A 19010-nucleotide genomic window follows, 5' to 3' on the forward strand; every position below is an offset into this window, starting at 1 on the left:
GCTGATACAGAGATGGGAAAAGAACAAGAAGCTGAGTAACATCTTTGATTTTTCAATGAAATAGACTTTAAAACCTGCGCAAAGAAGCAGTCAGTACCCAAATTAATGTAAGGCTTGCAGCCATTACCAGTTGCAAAATGTTCACAAAACCTTTCACACTACTGGATTTAGATTCACTAAGAGGTCTAGATATTGGACCTGCTTTATCTTTCAGGTGTCATCACTATCTAAGACATCACTATCTAACTATCTAACACTTAGATAGTTAGATAGTGATCTAGCACCGATATGAAAGAACTATCTCCAATCATTACAATCATGTCCAACAGATTCTTTCTTTCTTCAGAAATTAAATTTTTACCCTTTGAGAAGAGGAGACCATTTCACCCACTAACATTAAAATATTTCAATCATCAGTACAAGCAAACGTCAATGCAACCCATCCCATCCCAAACGAGAACATGTATGCGAGGATGCATGCATGCATTTGTTTATATGGAAGCTGTGTCACAGAAACTCATGTTCTTTGGCCAGGACTGGCTAGGTAAACCCAGAATGAGCCAACAAAGAACAGAAGAGAACAAGGGTATGCTTTTGAAAGTTGACCATCTAGGAAACTTTTAGATATTTCTAGTTAGTTGGTGAAGCACTAGAGCTAAACAACTAGTCAATATGAGACCAGGATCACCAACCATACAATAATGTTCATGTTTTCCTGTGTACTGGATATGAAGATGTGTTACTTGCCGACATATTCATTAACGAGCTGGTAGAACATGAACATTGTTATTTGGGATCCTGTTTTTTAGCCTCTCTGACTGTCAAAAAAAACCCAAAATAAATTAGAAGAAACTATAATGGAATGATATTAAATACCTGCAGTTTGTCTTCACCGTTCCTGGCAAGGCTGCGGCAGGCAGCATCTAACTCCTCACCCATAGAAGTAAGGATTGCCTCTTTCTCTGCCTCCATCTGCAACACCTTTTCTTCCAGCTCTGACTCAAAAACATGTCTCTGATCACCTGACCTGACCTGTGGGGGACAACAGACTAAGAACTAGTGGATGCAAATTCAAAAGCCGCCATTTTGAAGTATTTTAGACATCCCATTAGGATTTTAAAAGACAGAATAAAACATCAATTTACAGCAGATTTTCTGAAAGAGAAATGTAAACACAAAAAAGTGTTGCATTTTAAGATAATTTGCGAGGAGTTATTAAAGTTTACTCACTAACACATACTCAGAAAGAACAAGTTGGTGCATCTGAGTGTCAAATTAGTTTCTTCTCACATATATAGATAGAGCTAGTAGAGTGGCTCTCTCTGGTCATAGGCCTCAATAGTTTTACAATTTCTACAAGGACAGAGCCAATCAATGTGTGCAAGACATAGGAACCAACTGATCAGTGCTGCCCAGGGACCATGAATCGTTATCCCGTCCCTGGGATAATAAACCTCCCAAGTTACATTAACATGGGAGGTTAATGTAACATGGGAGGCCTGTCAGTGAGGTGAACAGGAATTCAATGCTTCATCTTGGGTTGTATTTATAAAGGCCTCTTAAAAATAGTGCTGATTTGGCATCACTTAACCTTTTGAACCATGCTTAGGGCTTTGTGGTCATATGGCCTTATCATAGATATCCTAGATCTTAAAGCTAATGGGGAAGGGAAGTGATGGCATAATTAATGCAATTTGATATTTTTCATGTTGCTCATGTTTGAAAAACATAGCGAAGGAGACAATTCTTACTTTGTCATCCAGTTCCTGTTTGAGTAGATGGTACTTTCTGTGGAGAAGTGCATGTGCTTCGTCTTTTGTGTTCAGTTGCGTTGCCAGCTTATCACACTCATCTTTCATCCTGTCCAACTTGACTCGCAGCACCCCACACAGCTCTTTCTCTGACACTGCATCTGCCTAATAGAGAGTGGATATGTTAAAAGCCATAATACATAGCAAATAAGGTAATCAAGTCTTGTGGTTTTTCTACTCCAAAAATATCATATCACATCAGGTAGTAGTTTGGTTTTCTGTGATCACATTTACTCGAAATATTAGCAAATAGTACATTTAAGTTTTCAAAGCCAATGGTAAAAGAGCATTGTTTTGTATGAGCTTCTTTAGTCTTTTGGTTGCAAACGTTTTGAAATGCATCTTTAGAACAAACAAACAAAATTAAAAAGATGAAAATATATAGTCAAATGTAATACCTGCAGTTTATCTTTACCTAAGTCTCAATTTCATTCACAAATTGCTGCTTTGTGGACTGTACATACAGCACATTTTCCAGTCAATTTGTAAATGTCATTATGCATGTCATTAAACAGGGTAAATTCCCAGTAAGATCTGATGCAACATTCTTTTCTACACAAACAGAAAACATTATGGATTGGGTCAAAAGGATGGATAAATGCCATAGCCCTGTCCCTGAAGTCATTGTCTAAATCTCGGATCTGTGTCTCAGGCTTACAAAGGCAAAATAAGCTCAGATATTAGCAGTTTCTATCTACAGAGATCATTAGATCAGATTATTATACAGCAAGTACAGTAAAGTGGAAGGAACAACAATGACTGAGTACTTGAAGACTCAGGACTGACACAAACAAAGAAGGAAATGGAAAGAGGGGACTGCTTGGAGTGAGGAGAGAGAAAAACAGATGGAAAATGCTAAATTAGAACTGGAGGGAGGCAGTAAAAGAGGGATTAAGCGAGAGAGATGGTGGGAGGGGAGAGGAAAGAGGAAAGAGAAAGAGAGGACAAGGACAAGAAAATAAGAATATTTTAAGCTTTTTCTGACACTTGACTGTATCAAAATTGTAATATAGGCTTCTGGCCATGCTCTGTGAATATTGGGTGGGATTCTTAGGGACATCTGCAGTACCCCTAGGCTAGTACTTAAAAACACTCATGCAAACGCCCTTGTCCTTACTGCACTCCGAAATGACACCATTACAATGAGCTATGTCAGATATTAATACCATTCAGCGCAGCTAATGGGCTAAACTCAGCCATATCAGAGAAGACCATGCCCCTTAAGAAACAATGTACCTACGAGGACTCATCAAGGAGGTTGGGTGATGCGGGAGTAAATCAAGAGGAGTCCCCTATCTCTAACACTGCCTTGATGAGACTTCTGAGGTCTGATATCAGGGTTTTTAAATATTCACACTTGGAGCTGTGGAATGGCCGTGAGGATCCACGGGGCACCACACACCATTAAGAGCTCAGCTATCCTTGATTCACCCGCACTCAGAGGACAGAGTCCTGGCCAAGAAGGAAAATTACTCTAAATGAGAATTTTGTCTGTCTCTCGCTGAGTCGGAAATATGCCAGATGTTTAGTGGCTGAGGCATGTTACCCCGTGCTGAATTTGAGGTGTGTGCCAATGATATTCTAAATGTCAATTAGACTGTGGCACTCTGTGATCCATGCCTAAGTGTAAAGAGAAGAAATCTCTCTGGTTGGTTTATAACCTTGACATCTCAAAAGACAAATTAAGAGTGTGTGGCACAGACATTAGATTTGTTTTCCACAGAACTGCACTGCTTTTTATAGGGCCCTGAGGTGAGTTTAAAATATACTGAGAAATGCATTTATTCACATTCTTGTCAAGATGTAAAGGCTGATACCAGCATCATGTTTGTATGCTTAATAGGTCGCTAGCAGCAGCAGGTAGGCAAGGTTAATGTAAATACTGAGAACAGCTACCCTGGCTAGCTTGGCTCTGGTCCAAAAATAACCATAGCCACTAGCAACTCAAAAGCTTGCTAATTAAAAAGTTATGTTGTGTTTGTTTAATCCCTACAAATGAAAAAGTGATCATATACCACAATATTACTTGGCTGTGTTTCGAAGTAAACAGTAAAGACTCCAGGATTAAGTGAGCTCAGGACAGACATAGTCAAGCTGTTTCCTGTCTTTATGCTATTTTAAGGTCCAATAACACATTACTTTACAACTATGAGAGTGGTATCAGCTAACAGCTAAAAAAAGAAAATAAGTCTATTACCATTATGTCAAACTGTTCCATTAGATGTATTTTCCCTTTGAGGAAAAAAATATTTGTGAAATATGTTCATGAAGAGGACCTACTTTAACTTCCTTTAGCAGGGCCTGCATTTCATCTCGCTCCTGACGGTAAAGTTGAAGTGTGTCCTGCACTTCCCGATCCTTCTTTATCCTGTTGTCTTCTATCATTGCCTTCATATTGTCAAGCTCCTTTTGATGCACTTCTCTCTCAAGATGCAGCTGTTTCCCCAGTGCAGCCCGCTCCTCCTGTGCCATAGTCAGCTTCGCCTGCAATTCTGAGACACCCTTCTGTAGCTCTTTCTTAGAGTTCTCCTCCTCAGCCAACTGCTGAGCTAGCTGGGCACGGGCTGAGGTTGTCTGCTTCAGGGCAGCCTGGAGCTCAGCCTGTGTGTCTTGGTCCCTTCGACAACGGTGGGCGTGGGCATCAGTCTGTTCTTCCAGCCGCTGGTTGTCTTCTCTTAGTCTTACTTGGATGGCCACCAGCCGCCGAGTCTCTTCCTCCAGGGCAGCTGAGGCCTCCCTTACCTATGGACAGGGGTGCTATTAAGATCTTATCAAAGCTCTTTAATGACTACACATAAATTTTTCCACTTTAACAACACCTTTATCTGAACAAGACAAATTATTCTACAAATTTAAGCAATAGGCTTTAATTCAGGATTTATGAGAATGTTGTAACCAACTAACAATTATTTTGAAAAGGGTACTTGATAAAGGTGACAAAAAGCATTACATGAATATATGCTGATACTTTCAAAAATGTGTCATTACATAGCACTTAAATATCTGAGGATTTTCTTTTTTTCTTGAAAGGCTGAAATAAACTATTATTGAATTAATGTATTGGTCTTGCAAGGTGTGTCGCTTAATTAATGAAAAATAAAAATCACCAGAAAGACATTGTTCAATGAAAACCTGACCCACTGTCCTGTTATCGGGAGAAAAAAAATGTGTCGCTTTCATGCATCCCTAATGGTCTAAAAGAGAAGTTCTATTTCTGGACGTTCAATCCCACACCTCCCGGATTTCCTGCTCCAGTGACAACTGGCGCTGGCGGGTCTCGGACAATTCCATGTCCTTGCGGTGGAGTTCTTCCTCGCGCTGGGCTAAACGACCTAGGATTTCAGCAAGCTCCCTGCGGGCTGCCTCAGTCTGCTGGCTCAGCGCCTTCAGCTGGGCCTGAGAGCTCTCCTTTTCCCTGGCTGCCTGAAGGGAGAAACAGAGAGCATGAGAGTGGGGGAGAAGAGGTGGGAGAGGCGGAGGAGAAGAGGAATGAAGAATGACAAATGAAGAGGAGGAAGATGGTGTACAAAGAGGAGCTCTAACAATAATGATGAGCGCAAGAGAAAGAGTGACAGAGAAACAGTGGGAAAGAAACATATGCAGTACCAGCTCTTGCACTGATAGGAAAATGCTTGCACTCAGCTCCGCGATAAGGGACAATGGTCAGGTCTGTTCACGGCAGATTGCTTCTAATACTCTGGCTTTGACTGGAATTTGCAAAGTCTTTGCAGTAGCTCAGAACCTAATCATTTAATTGAGCGCTTGATTCTCTCCCCTAATTCATTAAGAGGGCAGAAATGATTTTGTAATTAATTCTCGTCACGTCGAGTATGCCAGGTGGGAGTCTGTCTGTCTGTCTCTGTGAGGCGCAAGGCTGCTGACTGTGAGTTTGGAGGTGACTCATTCAGTTCAAATGGAATGGAAATCACTGGGAGGTGACTTTGAAGCTAACATTTGTAGTCAGCCGTTAATTATTCAACTAGGCTCAACTGCTGTTACATACAATATGAAGGTACTCAGACTACTTGACTTCATGTTCGGTTATATCATTATGAAGTTCAAAATACATTATTCAACAGTTTCAATATAACTTTGATACTAAGCACTCTGTCTTGCTATAAAGACTAAACAAAGTATGAATTAAAATGAAGAGAGCAAGAAACAGGTATCCTCCAACTTACTTACTGTGTGAGTTGAGTTTGTTTGGTTGAGTGGCAACACTGATTAAAACCTTGATGATTTTTCTCTTATGTGTTTCTTACACTGATGTGTGGTAATTTTCTACATACTATTTTGTTCCTAGCCGAGATCTGTTTCCTTCTCATCATGACAAAAAATATACAATGTAAAGGACATGTATTTATATCACCTCCTCACGATTCTTATGCTTAAAAGGTACAGAAGGTGCTTATTTCCTGATTTTCCAGTCTATTTCAGCAATGAAAGGTAATGGTGGCCTCAGACCTGAAAAATATTTCAGTTTCTGCATTTCCCTGGTTATCCAAAGCTGTTATCTTATTTCTCTGAAAAAATAGAATGAATGAAAAGGGATACAAATTTGTGTGGTTTGAAAATACATTTCCATATCGTAAATTAAAGGAGTTTGACATATTACATCAAATAAACATATACAACTTTTTTTTGGTGTCAATCATATTAATATCTGTGTTGTGCCCTTAGTTAGATAAGTTGTACCAACCTCCCACCATCCACTAACACACTGTTCTACCTTATACAATGATCAGTGAGTTGCACAACTGTAGGGAGACCTGAGAGAGGTTTTGTTTTCTCCTTACTGCTTGTAGCAGAACCAGAGATAATTCGACTGTACTCAAAAAAAAAAAAAAAAAAAAAAAATTAAATAGACATTACTGATCTCTTTTTAGATCATACTGTAAAAGCCAACAGTTAAGCATGATCCCGAGTCCACTGCTACCTAAATGAAATAGAATCAGATGCTCAGTTGTTGCTAATATTGAAGCCACCTGGTTGCAGCAGCAATGCTTATTTATTTACTCACATTTGTGCTGCAGTTGTTCAACAGCACCAACCAAAATGTGGTCAATAACTTTTGCTGGATTCTGTATAAAACTGAAAGCTTATGCAAGTAACCACCAAGATCAATATGTGATAACAACTCCTTCTAGTTGCTTGTTATCAAACGGTGAAGTTTGTTTATTGTGTATTGTTCAATGAAGGTGCAATACATTATGAGTTCTGCAGGACATTGAGAGGCTTTACCAACAAGTACCTCATACACAATGCATATTGATACTTTCGAAACAGGAGAATGGCATTTTTGGTCAATATCACTGGTGCCAAAGTGGTTTTAGTTTTAATAGCTTACACCAACCATAAATATAGGCTGGACGTTCATATACGTCAATGCAAAAATGTTGCTTTAATGAGGCGATTACTGATTTAGTACTGCACTTTTGTAAATCAATAACCTCCGAAGCAAGAGAGACAGAGACATCCTGGCTATTAGTCTCTTGCAAGGGTCAAGCTCCAAAGAAGAATATATTCTTCATTTTTCAAGTCTGTATACAGAATCTTATAGAAAAAAGTCTTAGATTTAAGATGAGGTAAATCCATTGACCTCATTAGGATTGTACACTGAGTTGAGTTGGCAGATTTTTTTTTCCCATTTGGAAAGATAACCAAAACTAAAATAAAATCAGCAGTTAGTTGCTCACGGCAGCTATTTGTAGGTTGATTGTGCTGCTATAACTGTGTAATAAATGCATCTGTCTTAACTGACCTGCAATTCCTTGTCTGTGTGGAATTGAGCCTCGGCCCTGGTCTTCTCCAGCTCCTTTTGCAGTCTCTTGCACTTTGCCCTCCACTGGCACACAGCCTCCTGGGCCCTGTTCTTCAATTCATCTCTGCTCCTTGTGCTTTCCTGGAGTAATGTCTCCATCTCTCTCTTCTCAGCCTGCCCTCTGCTCTGAAATGATGTGAGGATTTATGAATAAGTGTATATTCATTTTTTATAATCTGAATTTAAAAGGCATCTTTTCTAACCTGGTGGATCCTAAAATGTTTTATAGGCCTTACTCTCTTTTTCAGTTTTTTGCCGAGTCATTTTGTTAAGTCGTGGCTCAGACAAGTCACTTAACACAGCACATTCCTAATTTTATTTGCCACAAAAAACAGCAGTCCTTATTTAGAGCCCATTATTAAAATGACACGAATTGGAGGGGCACACAGTAACCAGTCAAAATACCTGTATCTCCTTCAACTGTTCCAACATTCGCTGCTGCTGTTGCTCTGACTGCGCCAGGTCTGATGACAATTCCTGGTATATACAAAAGGGAAAAGGTCAACGATGAGTTTCTCTTGTGAGCTCTACTGCTAATAAGACAGAAAACCAAAAGGGACACACAAGGGTATGGAGGAACACTTTCAGGGTAATAGAAACTGGGGAAAACTGGAGAATAGACAGGTGATGTTTATGAAGGGAAGCATGGAAAAAAGGGTATGATAAATGCTAAGAAAAGATAAGTGGTAAAGGGCAGCCATGGTGAGCAAAGAGGACAGCACACAAGACAGAAAGGTCAAAGAACACTCGGGCTATGCTTTCATGATGCTTACAATAGGATTATCTGCTATGTTGGTCTGAGAAGTGGTCCGAGAGTAGAGCTGCATTGGATTAACTTCATATCCACAAGAAAATCACTTTGAAGTTTGATTAAAATCTAAAGTGAGGGCAGGTAAGGTTAACCAGGTATCGTTTAGGTATTTATACTGAATAAAACTATGAGTGAGGAGTAATTAGTCGTAGCCTGATTAGTCATAGACCTATTAGACTGTTTATAAATTCAGCAACTGAAAAATTTAATCTTTCACACCATTCTCCTCATCACACTTCATTTTGGCTCATTTACCATTAAAATGAAACATTTCTGATGTCTATTTTGATCTAGACATAAAAACCATAAGAGACGCCCCAGGTGATACAAGCAAACACCCACTTCATCTTTTAACGCCTACTCAGCAATAGGAGCGTGGCAGTTTAAACACATTTTCAGTAAAAGAAACATCAGAGATTAGAGGAATGTAGCAGAGCTTAAAGTGCAGCTATTCTTACTAACATTTATTGATAGCCAGCATAGCCTTGAATGGCCCCGCATAGCATGGAGATGCGTTTTTCTAGATCTTCTTTTCATGTGTTGTTACAGTGATGGAAGTGGCATGTCGTACCAGCCTGAGAAGGATAAATGACTGCTGGTTGACTTCTGATCTCCTATTCTAACTGTCACTTCATCTGACAATCTTAAGAGGATCAAGTGGCATGGAGTTGGCAAAGGATGTGACCATGGATGAGAGGCATCTCACAAAACTGAAATAACCCTGCTCAGGGTGGAGACACCAAAAGTGGCAAAGTCAATGTCAGGATTGTGTTGTGATCATTTGCATTCAAGCTGAGAGCTCTGCGGTGCTTCCATTTATTCCTTAGAACATACTGCAAAGACACCTAAATGGATGACTAAAGAAAGACAAGAAGCACAGAGCCAATTCTCTTCTTTGCTCATGTGACAATTTCTCTGATGCAGACACAAACCTCCACCTGTAAGTTGAGTCGAACCCTCTCCCTCTCCTTACGTTCCAAAGCCCTCTTCAATTCTTCAACCTCACCAAGGATGGACACCTTACACAGCTGGGCTCGGAGCTCTGCCACTTCTTTTTCTAGGTCTGAACGATCTAAAACATGTATACATGCACACATGCCCACGGACACATAGTCAGATTGCAGTCAAGTGGAGAGGAAAAGTTAGCACATAGTGACTGAGAAGTGATGGATTAGGTTACAAGATAAATGGCCTGGCAACTTTTAGGATAAATATTTCAGCAGATTTCAAGTTAGAACTGTTTTCTAACCTTACCCTGAATTTGTTTTCACCTTTTTACCAATTTTGCATGGTTCACTGTCAATCACTTCAGTCACTTGTGGCAGAAGAAGAGCCAACAGATATAAACAGAATACAAAGGAAGTGCAATAATAGAAGTGAATGATGCAAGACTATATCAATATCAAAACAATCTATAAACAAATTGGGTCATTATGAAATAACAAACAATAACTGTCCCTTATACAGTCTTTTGAAAATATGATACATTTTGGCATGTCCTTAAGATAATCTGTAACTTTTAAGCTTCCACAACCTTTTAAACCCTTCTAATGCCCTAAAACCAATACCCCTACTAAAATAAAGTAAGGCACAGAAAGGTAAGATTTTCGATTCTTTTCACTAATCTCCTCTTTTTGTGCAACAGTACAATCAATTTTCTGTCCTCTGACCAACGCTCCACATTAACCCTTTGCTTTCCTCTGATCTTACATGGCTCCCTTCCGAGTGTCCTGCATTCACCCATTCTCTGAGTTTTTTTAAAGGGCATTTTATTATAACCCAACCACTGGCAATGTATATGTACTGCATGAAGATGTTCTTCAAGGAGAAACTGACAAAAATAACACAATGTATTGCCAGCAATGTCTATGGTTACAGGGTTGGCATAACAATCTTGTAACCCATCCTTCTCACCTACATCCCAATCCTTTCCGTCCTGTTTATACTCCTATCCCTCATCTCCAGAGTCCAGACCTAAATTCAGTACCTGGCCATCGCAGTCCACCACTTCCCTCCTCCCTGTCAGTGTGGCTCCCTTGCAGCTGAGCTGTGGGCTGAGAAGTCTCTAGCCGGGCCCTCTGAAGCTCAGTGTTCTCCTTCCTCGTCCTCAGCAGCTCACTACGCATGTCCTCCACCTGAGTATCATCAGCCACATGAGCAGACACAGAGAGAAAAAAAAAAAAGACATCTGACAGTAAAAAATAAACTGCTTGAAAAAAAGACCACAGAAGGCTTCAAGAAAATCTCTCCACAACAATTTTTTCTGCATCACTGGGGTTTACCTCAACATCGTCATATACAAATCCACAAACAAACCTGATGAAAAAGTGACTCTCTACTATCCTCTGACTGCGCTAGTAGTCTTCTAGCTCTCTCCAAATCCTGTTCCACCTTAGAAGAACATAACAACAGCACTGTCAGTGCAATGCAAATTAATCAAGTGTTAAATTAATGTAGTCAACAAGAGGTGAGATTCTCTTAAAAAAAAAATATAAATAAATAAATAAAGCTGGTCACCTACAGCAGTGGTTCTCAAATGGAGGTACTGTATGTGTGCCCCTGGGGGTACTTGAGGGCACTCCAAGAGGTACATGAGATTTTTAAGAAGTGTATGTTAAAAATAGCAATCAATTAAAAAGCCCTTATAAATGATTTAGGGTTTTTTAGGGTGTACTCAATATTTACAGTGGGTACTTCACTGAAAAAAGGTTGGGAACCACTGATCTACAGTGTATCATTAGGTATCAAAATGTATAGAATTTGAGTAAGGCACAAGTATGAAATAATTGAACTTTGAACTTTCATTTAATTTTCAGCATAAAAGTGTTTAGATACTAATGTTTTGCTTTAAAATCTTGAATGATAACAATTTTTTACTTTAATACAAATCACCTTGGACTTCTCCCTCTCAGTTTTTAGCAGCCTGCATGTTATGGCCTCATCTTTTTCTTGGGATGAAACTTGCCGTTTCCCTAAAGCCTGCAAAAAAAAAAATAAAATAAAAATAAAATAAAATAAAATTACAAAAAAAAAAAAAAAAAATCACAGAAGACACAACATGCATTATAATAGGTGTACCCATATTTACTGTATCAATGCAACACGAAATGTACTATTGCATCACAGTATACCACCATCTCATCTTTTTAGAGCAAGCTACTGACATCATGGTGGATTTGTACAAGAGCTTAGATCCCACTCAATCCCACTCATTCTGAGCAGGCTGTGGTGATGAATTACCGGCTGCTAGCAATAACAGCTAACCAAGTGACTCATCATCTATTTGATTCACATCACAGTGGGCCCATCAGTGGGGAATAAACGTGCTCTCTGCTCTCCCTCTTCTCCTGCTCTTTAGTAGTAAAAGAGATTATTTTCCTCTTCATTTCCTCAAGCTTGTTTATTTACCCTTAATTTTTGGACAAATGCATTATTTCCCATCGCCTCGGGCCCTGCTGGTGTCCCATTAGGGCACTACAGAAGAGAGGGATGCAAATGAATTGGTAGCTGCTATCATTACACAGTATGTTGCAAAATCTAACCTCTAGGTTATCAGTCTGGATACAGCTACACAGTGACCCTTTGTGGTCTAATAATAAACTGCAGCAGGTATGAGCAATTAAAACGCATGGATGCCAAGACACTGATTACCTTACAGAAAACACTGTCCTCCACATCAGTAGCCAAGAAGTAAATGGGGCAGTTATTTCAAATATGAACTAGCAGTATTCCAAGGTGCAATATGAATGATTTTGTATGGCTAAATACAAGGTAGCAATGTAAGAGAATAATAACACAAGATAATGTGTTCTTTACTGAGACTGTGGTCAGATACTGAATGCATCCCCCTGAGAGTCTGCAACACTAAAGTGCACCTAATGACGGAGCTCTCTTGCTTTTAGACAAATATGTGTCCAAAAAAAAACAAAAAAAAAAAAAAGGACTGGGTTGAAATATAAAAACAGTTGTGATAGCTTGCTTAGTGAACATTTGCAGTGCATCAAAGTAATTGCCTATGTGTTGGCCGCACTTGCAGCCACACAGCTACATTGAAATTGGTATCGAAGTGGGCACTCACACTTTGGTTTCTTTTACATTTGTAGTCTCCCCCCCCCCCATTTAGTTAATCTTAATTACATTTCACTTTACAAACAAATAAATGACAACACACTGGATTTTGTAGCGCACATTTGGTTAACTTTTGTGCAGTTTCTTTAATTAGTTCTAATGTATATTTTTTTCAGTTACCGGTGTGGAGGTGCTGCTCCTGAAGGACATCTGGCCAGGCCCAGTTAAATACAGAAAGTGGCCAATTGGGACATACCAATTTCTGCCACCTCATATGGAGGATCTGTTCATTTATTATTTACTGTTTATTATATTGTTTGTTTCTTTTTGAATACTTAGTTTTGGTATTTTTGGGTTTGGTTAATTTAGTTGAGTTCATCTTTTTTTTTGGGGTGGGGGGCAGGGGTTCATATGTTTGTTAATTATTGCTTGGTTGGTAGTGTTTGTCTGTTATCTTTCTTGTGTCTTTATGGTCTGATCAGCCAGTATATATGTTTCCCATTATGTTCACTTTGGCAGGTCTGTTTGTAGGGTTACGTTCTCATTAGTTGAGTTCTGTTTCTTTGACCTCTTTTATGGGCCCAGAACTTTAGTTATATATTTTGTATTTGAATTTCTTTTCGCAATTTTGGGTATAATAAAAACCCTCTTTTTGAAAACCACCTGAGAATCCTTTTGTCTGTCAGCGCGATCCCTTACAGCCTAGGTGTGCTTTATAGTCACATAAAGCAGAGCAAGAGGGCTAGGTGAGACAGTGAGCGCCCTGCTTTTACAAACAATAGAAGAACATAATGCATTAGAGAAAAAAACCTATGAGTAAAACACAGTGACCCAGCAGGTAAAGAAAAAATTAGGATTCCTTTTTAATCTGCGTTATGTGACTATAATTTAAGAACATTAGTCACCACAGTAACAGTATCAATGTTATCTAATTGCATGGAAGATTACAAATCACGCCATTTATAATGATAGGCTTTGGCTGACATCTTCTCTGACTTCTTTTAAGAAGGTGAAGAATGATAACCCAAAGCTTGAAAAACATTTTGTCAGTCATTTTTAACATTGCCATGTTTTTTAATCTTTTTTGACCAAAGTTGGCTGAACCATTCATGACTGAAAAAACTAGGTTTAATATACTGTGTAAATGTCAGTGGTCTTCATTATTACTCAAGGATAATCAATGGGCAATTATTTCCCCTGCTTGCCCCTCAATTTTATTTCCCCTTTACTGTTACTTTCAAGTTTCTCCTCTTGTGATACATAGTCTGCATTTAGGCATTAAACCTAATACTGACAACAACAATAATGCTAACATGCTCATGTTTAGCAGACAATGTCTACTAAATTCACCAACCTAAATTAGCATGTAAATGCCCCATTGTATTTATTCTACACTTAACATTATTTATGAAAGACTTTCCACCAAGAGGCAAGATTTGACCACTCTGCCTCAGATCAAAAAGGAGCACACAATGGTCTCTGTACTCCCATTCTTACTGAACTTTTGAAAAAAACTAGGATCGCATGACCTACACACCTTTAGTACTTTTGCCAGGAAGTTAAAGAAAATGGATGATGATGATATATTAGAAATGTTTTCAATCTTCTCTCTGAATCAATGCCTTCCTAGTGTATTTGAAGACTACAGGACTTATGCAATGTCTGCCACTGGCTAACATGCGATGGTTTTACTTTTTATGAGCGTACTGTACATGTATGCTTCATTCATCCTTGGTGCTTGCCTCTGAAACTATAGAGTTGCACTGCTCCTTTGTGATGTTTTGATGTTAAATTCTAACTGTCCTCATGGATTCTGTCCATATGTTAATTTGTGTTGCCCTAATAAATGAGTAATTGTAAATATAGTTATGTTCTTGCCTCGCTAACAATTCATGTATTTATGTGCATCCTCATTTCCTACTTATTTGATTTTCTTTTTCCTTTCTTTTTGAATGAGAAAGTACACTGTAAACACGGAAGGTGTAGAACAGCGGGGCTGCAGCAGATGAGAGTGGAGGTGATGAGTGTTACCTCCTGTGGCTTGTCAGACATGGCTGCCCACAGCTCAGGCCTTCTCTCTCTCTCCATGCTCCTCTCATCAGCGTGCATCTCTCGCTCCAGCTCTACCAGACGCCTCTCCACACGGGATGACACCTTCCGACAGTGGGAGGAGAACACTTCAGGTCACGTAAACATTCCCAGTAAGGGAGCAGCAGTAGAACGCGATAAATGAGACCACAGGAAATTAAAAGGGTGGATGACAAAAAAAAACAATTTAGGCCCGATATTTATATCAAATTTGTGATGAAAGAAATCCCTGTCTAATCAGGAAGCAACATATCCACCTGTATGAGAAACATAATACATTTATCTTGTCCCATAAAGAGACATGACAAGACAAAAAAAAATTATTAAATAGGCAGGTTATCATTTGAGGCAGCAAATTTTGTCACAGAAGTGATGGTGCAGTGAGGATCCCTGTGCTTGGAAATTATACCAACATACTATTTGAAGTTAGAGTTCTGATGCATCCAGTAGAAAACATACTTGAAGTATTAACAAGGAAACACACAGCCAGAACTTACTGAATTTTGTAGCTCAGACGTTGTCACGTGCCCTGTGAGGCTCTCCATTGCCCGCCTGGTATCAATTTCAGACCTATGAAAAAGAAAGAAACAAACAAACAAACATAAAAAGCAGACAACTCCCAACAGGTGGGCAATATTTACACAGCAAAGTTGTTGCCTGCTCTGAAATCTCCTGTTTCAGGGCATCATTGATCAAAATGTGAATGCATAATGCCATGTCACTAGAATTATTCAGGCAGCTTCAGATGTTGAAATAGTGTGATGGATCAATTGGATTTGGTCAGCCTGCCAGAAAGGAAATATTTTTTAATAACTTCAAAATGTCAAATTTTTAATGTATGTCGAGAAGATGATTTGCTGCCTTTTTACTTAAGCTTCCCATGACACTTTCATCACCTTCTCATCAAGGAGATTTCAAAGACTTAAAATCCATGCATTTATTTTCAAATAATAATGAATTTTATTTGTTACATGCTTTTACAGATGCTCAAAGACGCTAGAAAAATCAAGATAAAATACAAGCAAAAGCCAAAGCTCAAGCTAGAACTTTTTTTAAGTAGTGGAAAATAAGTATAAGATCAACATCCTGCTCTGGTTCAGACAGAGACAAGCCCCAAGTTAGTTTGTAATATACTTGTAAATGTCATGCATAATGGCCCTGCAATGGACTTGCAAGCTCTCAGATAAGCGATAGAAGATGAATGGATGAATGTCATGTATAATGTATGTAACAAATGTATAATGTTGAAGTCTGTAGGCTGACTAAAAATGAGAACTAAATGAGGAAAGCCCTATCCAAATAACTAATGCTGAAACAGGAAATTCATCTAAATTCTATTCAAAGGCATGAAGACTTAGGTCATTTAGTGCTTCACTTAAATTATTACAAAAGATGTGTAGCCTTCAAATCCTTATGAACTGTTTTCTTAACAAAAAATCTTTTAATGAAATAGTTTAATGAAATTAACGAATATGCAAGTATGTAAATAAATTAATGAATATTAAAAATGAATATTTCCCAGTAAACATCGATTACAACATCACAGATTTCTGTGTTGAACCTTTTCAAATCTTGCTCTGACAAGTATTTGCATCACATGGCTCTAATGTGAGAAACAAGGAGCTTGGTATACTGATGTGCAGACTTTGTTCCTCCAATAGATTACCTATTCCTCCTAAGGATTTCTCTATCCAGGTCATCAGAAAGTCGCTGCTGGTCACAACGCAGATCCCTCAAGGACTGGTGTAAAGAATGAATCTAAGTGAGACAGACACAAACACATACTAAATACAAAACAAAGCAGAGCAGAGCTAGCCATGATCATGAGGGGCACAATTACAGAAACTGAGTCAGCACACTTCAAAAATACACTTAAGTCCTAAATACACTGTGTGTATTGTGTCTATAGTCATAAAAGAAAATATATATCAGATCTTCAAACCTATATTTACTTGGCAGCAAGATTAGCATAACTCATTTTCTATATTTTTGACTCACTTTACCCCCTTGTGGCTACTTTTTCAAACTACATGAAATAACAAGTGGCACTGATTTATAGATGGGCTGCCAGCAGCGCTTACATCTTCTCCCCTCAGGCCAGAGTCCTTGAAGCGAACGCCAGCAGACTGAGACCTCCTCCTCCTTGCTGGAGTGCTTGTATAGTCCTTCAGTGGAGAGGTAGGATAGAAACGTTGGCCTTCTGAAATCACAGGTGTTAGAAATAGTTTGTTTTTGAAAACAAAATCACAAGGACCAAGTCACAAAAATCCACAAACATGCTAATGGTGTCGCAAAAGTAAGATATTATCTGGTTTTGATGTTTATCACATCAAATTTGCCAATACAAATATGTACAATTAAGGACATCCTGTTTCCACTTCTATATTTTACACCTGTGTTACAACCACAAATAACCCAAATCAGAATACATCTATCAGCTAAAGCCTTTCTCTTTATCCATACCTGACCCCGAGCAGGCCTCCAGGTCACTGGTATGCAACGTAGAGGCAGAAGCGGAAGCATTCCGTGCCCCATTAGATCTGCTGAGTCTCTGTGTCTGCAGCTGACTGATTGACTCCTCCAGGTTTTCCCTGAGCTGCAGCAGAAAATAGAGCACTCAGAATTGACTAGGAAAACAGAAAATCCATGTTCCAAAGTAAAAAATTACACATCTGAGAATGTGAACTGATAGTGGAGAAATTGAAGAGCAGAAGTCAACAAAATTAAAAAGTGACAAAAACTGAATAAATACTGACTACTGAATAGTAAACAAAGCAAAGTACTGTACAATAACTTCAATAATAATAAGAGACATTCGTATTGGCTTGTTGCAGTGCTTTAAATGTTACAGTAGTGAACTACAGAGGTGGATTTATAAACTGCCAAACCCCAGCACTTCAGTTTACTTCCAGTAAAGCTGTCAGAGCCCTGCAGTGAAGGCTGGAGAACAATAGACATTTTGTCTAGAGTTCTCTTCAGAATAGCTTCAAGAAGTATAGGTTTAGCCCTTCCACAATACACATTTAAAGCAAACCAAACATCTAAATGTGGCCATTGGTTTAACCATCTACATTATTAGTGTGTAAATGTGTAGATGAAAACAGGTGTCCCACCAGTGCCATGGCTTCAGCCTGATCATCTGTATGCTCCCTGTAATGACCCAGCATCCGGTCTACTTTGTTCAAGTTCCTACTGGTGTCCTAGCAGAGAAAGAAAGTCTCAGTTAGCAATTCAAATGAAATTGGGGATAAACTTTTAGAAGACAAATTAGTTGTGGCGCAGCCAGAAGGGTTAATATTTGCATCTGGATGGAATCAGTGTCCACAGGTGGGACTGTGTCATGAAGCAGGGTTAGCAGGGACCTGTAGTGTGTTTGCCAGGGTGGTCATCTTCTTGGAGATGTCTGCTGCTCCACCGTCACCTCCATTCCCACTGGCTCTGGCCCTGTCCCTGGCCCTGCTGGGCCTGTGGTTGACTTCACGTCCCCGAGCCCTGGGTCCCAAGAAGCTGTTGTATGAATCCGACTCACTGGATGTGTCCATAGTCTTTTGCAGGTCTGTGGGAGTGGTAACGGAAAAACTGCTGACTGGGCGAATGTGAAGATTAGCGATCAGCTCTGGCTTCGACAAACAAACAACAACAAAAAAAAACCGCTAAATGATAACTGCAACATTAATCAGATTAACGAACAAAGCGGGGAGGCAATTACCTAACAATATATATTTTTGTTATTGCAAACGGAAATGGAATCTTTGTCATCGTTACCTTAACAACCAGTGGAGACAATTTATCTGGCCAGCAAAACGCTGGAGTTCACTCTGTGTCCTTCCCAATAAATCACAGTCCTGGACATTGTTGTGGGCGATTCTCCCGTCGGCTAACGACAAGTGGCAACTACTGTGAACGTTAGCTAGCTACCACAACGTTAGCCAAGTAATTTAGCTCTGAGAAAATACCGTGAAACTATAAAACACAAAGTAAGTCCGGTGGAAACAGCGAAAGTGCGTGCGGTCTTTGTTGAAACACCACAAACGAACCGTTAGTTTGTCGCTTTGGGAGTGGTAGCTAACAGAAGAACAACCCTCATTTGCAGCCTGCTATGGCAACTTGAACTAGCCGCGTCTGAGCAGGAAAACGACAGTCTAAGGCTGCCCCCCCAAAGGATGCCGGGAAGTGTAGGATATCCACGGTTAGGGTTGTATTGGAATTCATTAATTAGGAACTACATTGTCCAAACTTGTATGAGTTTGTGCCGACTGTGCCGCACTTTAGTTCGAAAATGAAAAAGAAAATAAATGAAAAGGTCAATTATTTCTTAACCTTCACAAGTAAGCAAATATTAATATATTTTTCAGTATGGTCCCAGATTTCTTGTTAGCCGAATGTGTATAATAATGGACTATAATGAAAT

At 39.2% G+C, this 19010-nt stretch overlaps 1 protein-coding gene across 5 annotated transcripts in view; it reads right to left on the reverse strand.

The window, feature by feature from the left end:
- The window catches only part of cep128 (centrosomal protein 128), a 34151-nt gene extending 15477 nt beyond the window's left edge, over nt 1-18674 (reverse strand). For all 5 annotated transcript variants that reach the window (XR_003840486.1, XR_003840485.1, XM_029496880.1 and 2 more), the window contains exons 1-18: nt 18365-18674; nt 17962-18155; nt 17713-17799; nt 17063-17195; nt 16681-16799; nt 16266-16357; nt 15097-15169; nt 14543-14665; nt 11336-11422; nt 10760-10834; nt 10431-10578; nt 9376-9515; nt 8038-8109; nt 7573-7758; nt 5046-5234; nt 4092-4553; nt 1752-1916; nt 877-1032 (exon numbers count right to left, since the gene is read on the reverse strand). Coding sequence is in view for 3 of the 5 variants with exons in the window: in XM_029496880.1 (XP_029352740.1) it covers nt 877-1032; nt 1752-1916; nt 4092-4553; nt 5046-5234; nt 7573-7758; nt 8038-8109; nt 9376-9515; nt 10431-10578; nt 10760-10834; nt 11336-11422; nt 14543-14665; nt 15097-15169; nt 16266-16357; nt 16681-16799; nt 17063-17195; nt 17713-17799; nt 17962-18141 (2487 nt within the window). In the remaining 2 variants the exon portion in view is untranslated. The remainder of the gene's footprint in view (nt 1-876; nt 1033-1751; nt 1917-4091; nt 4554-5045; nt 5235-7572; nt 7759-8037; nt 8110-9375; nt 9516-10430; nt 10579-10759; nt 10835-11335; nt 11423-14542; nt 14666-15096; nt 15170-16265; nt 16358-16680; nt 16800-17062; nt 17196-17712; nt 17800-17961; nt 18156-18364) is intronic.
- Between the last annotated feature and the right edge of the window lie 336 nt (nt 18675-19010).

The sequence above is a fragment of the Echeneis naucrates genome, chromosome 24 (assembly GCF_900963305.1).
Source record: "Echeneis naucrates chromosome 24, fEcheNa1.1, whole genome shotgun sequence".
Classification (NCBI taxonomy): Eukaryota; Metazoa; Chordata; class Actinopteri; order Carangiformes; family Echeneidae; genus Echeneis; species Echeneis naucrates.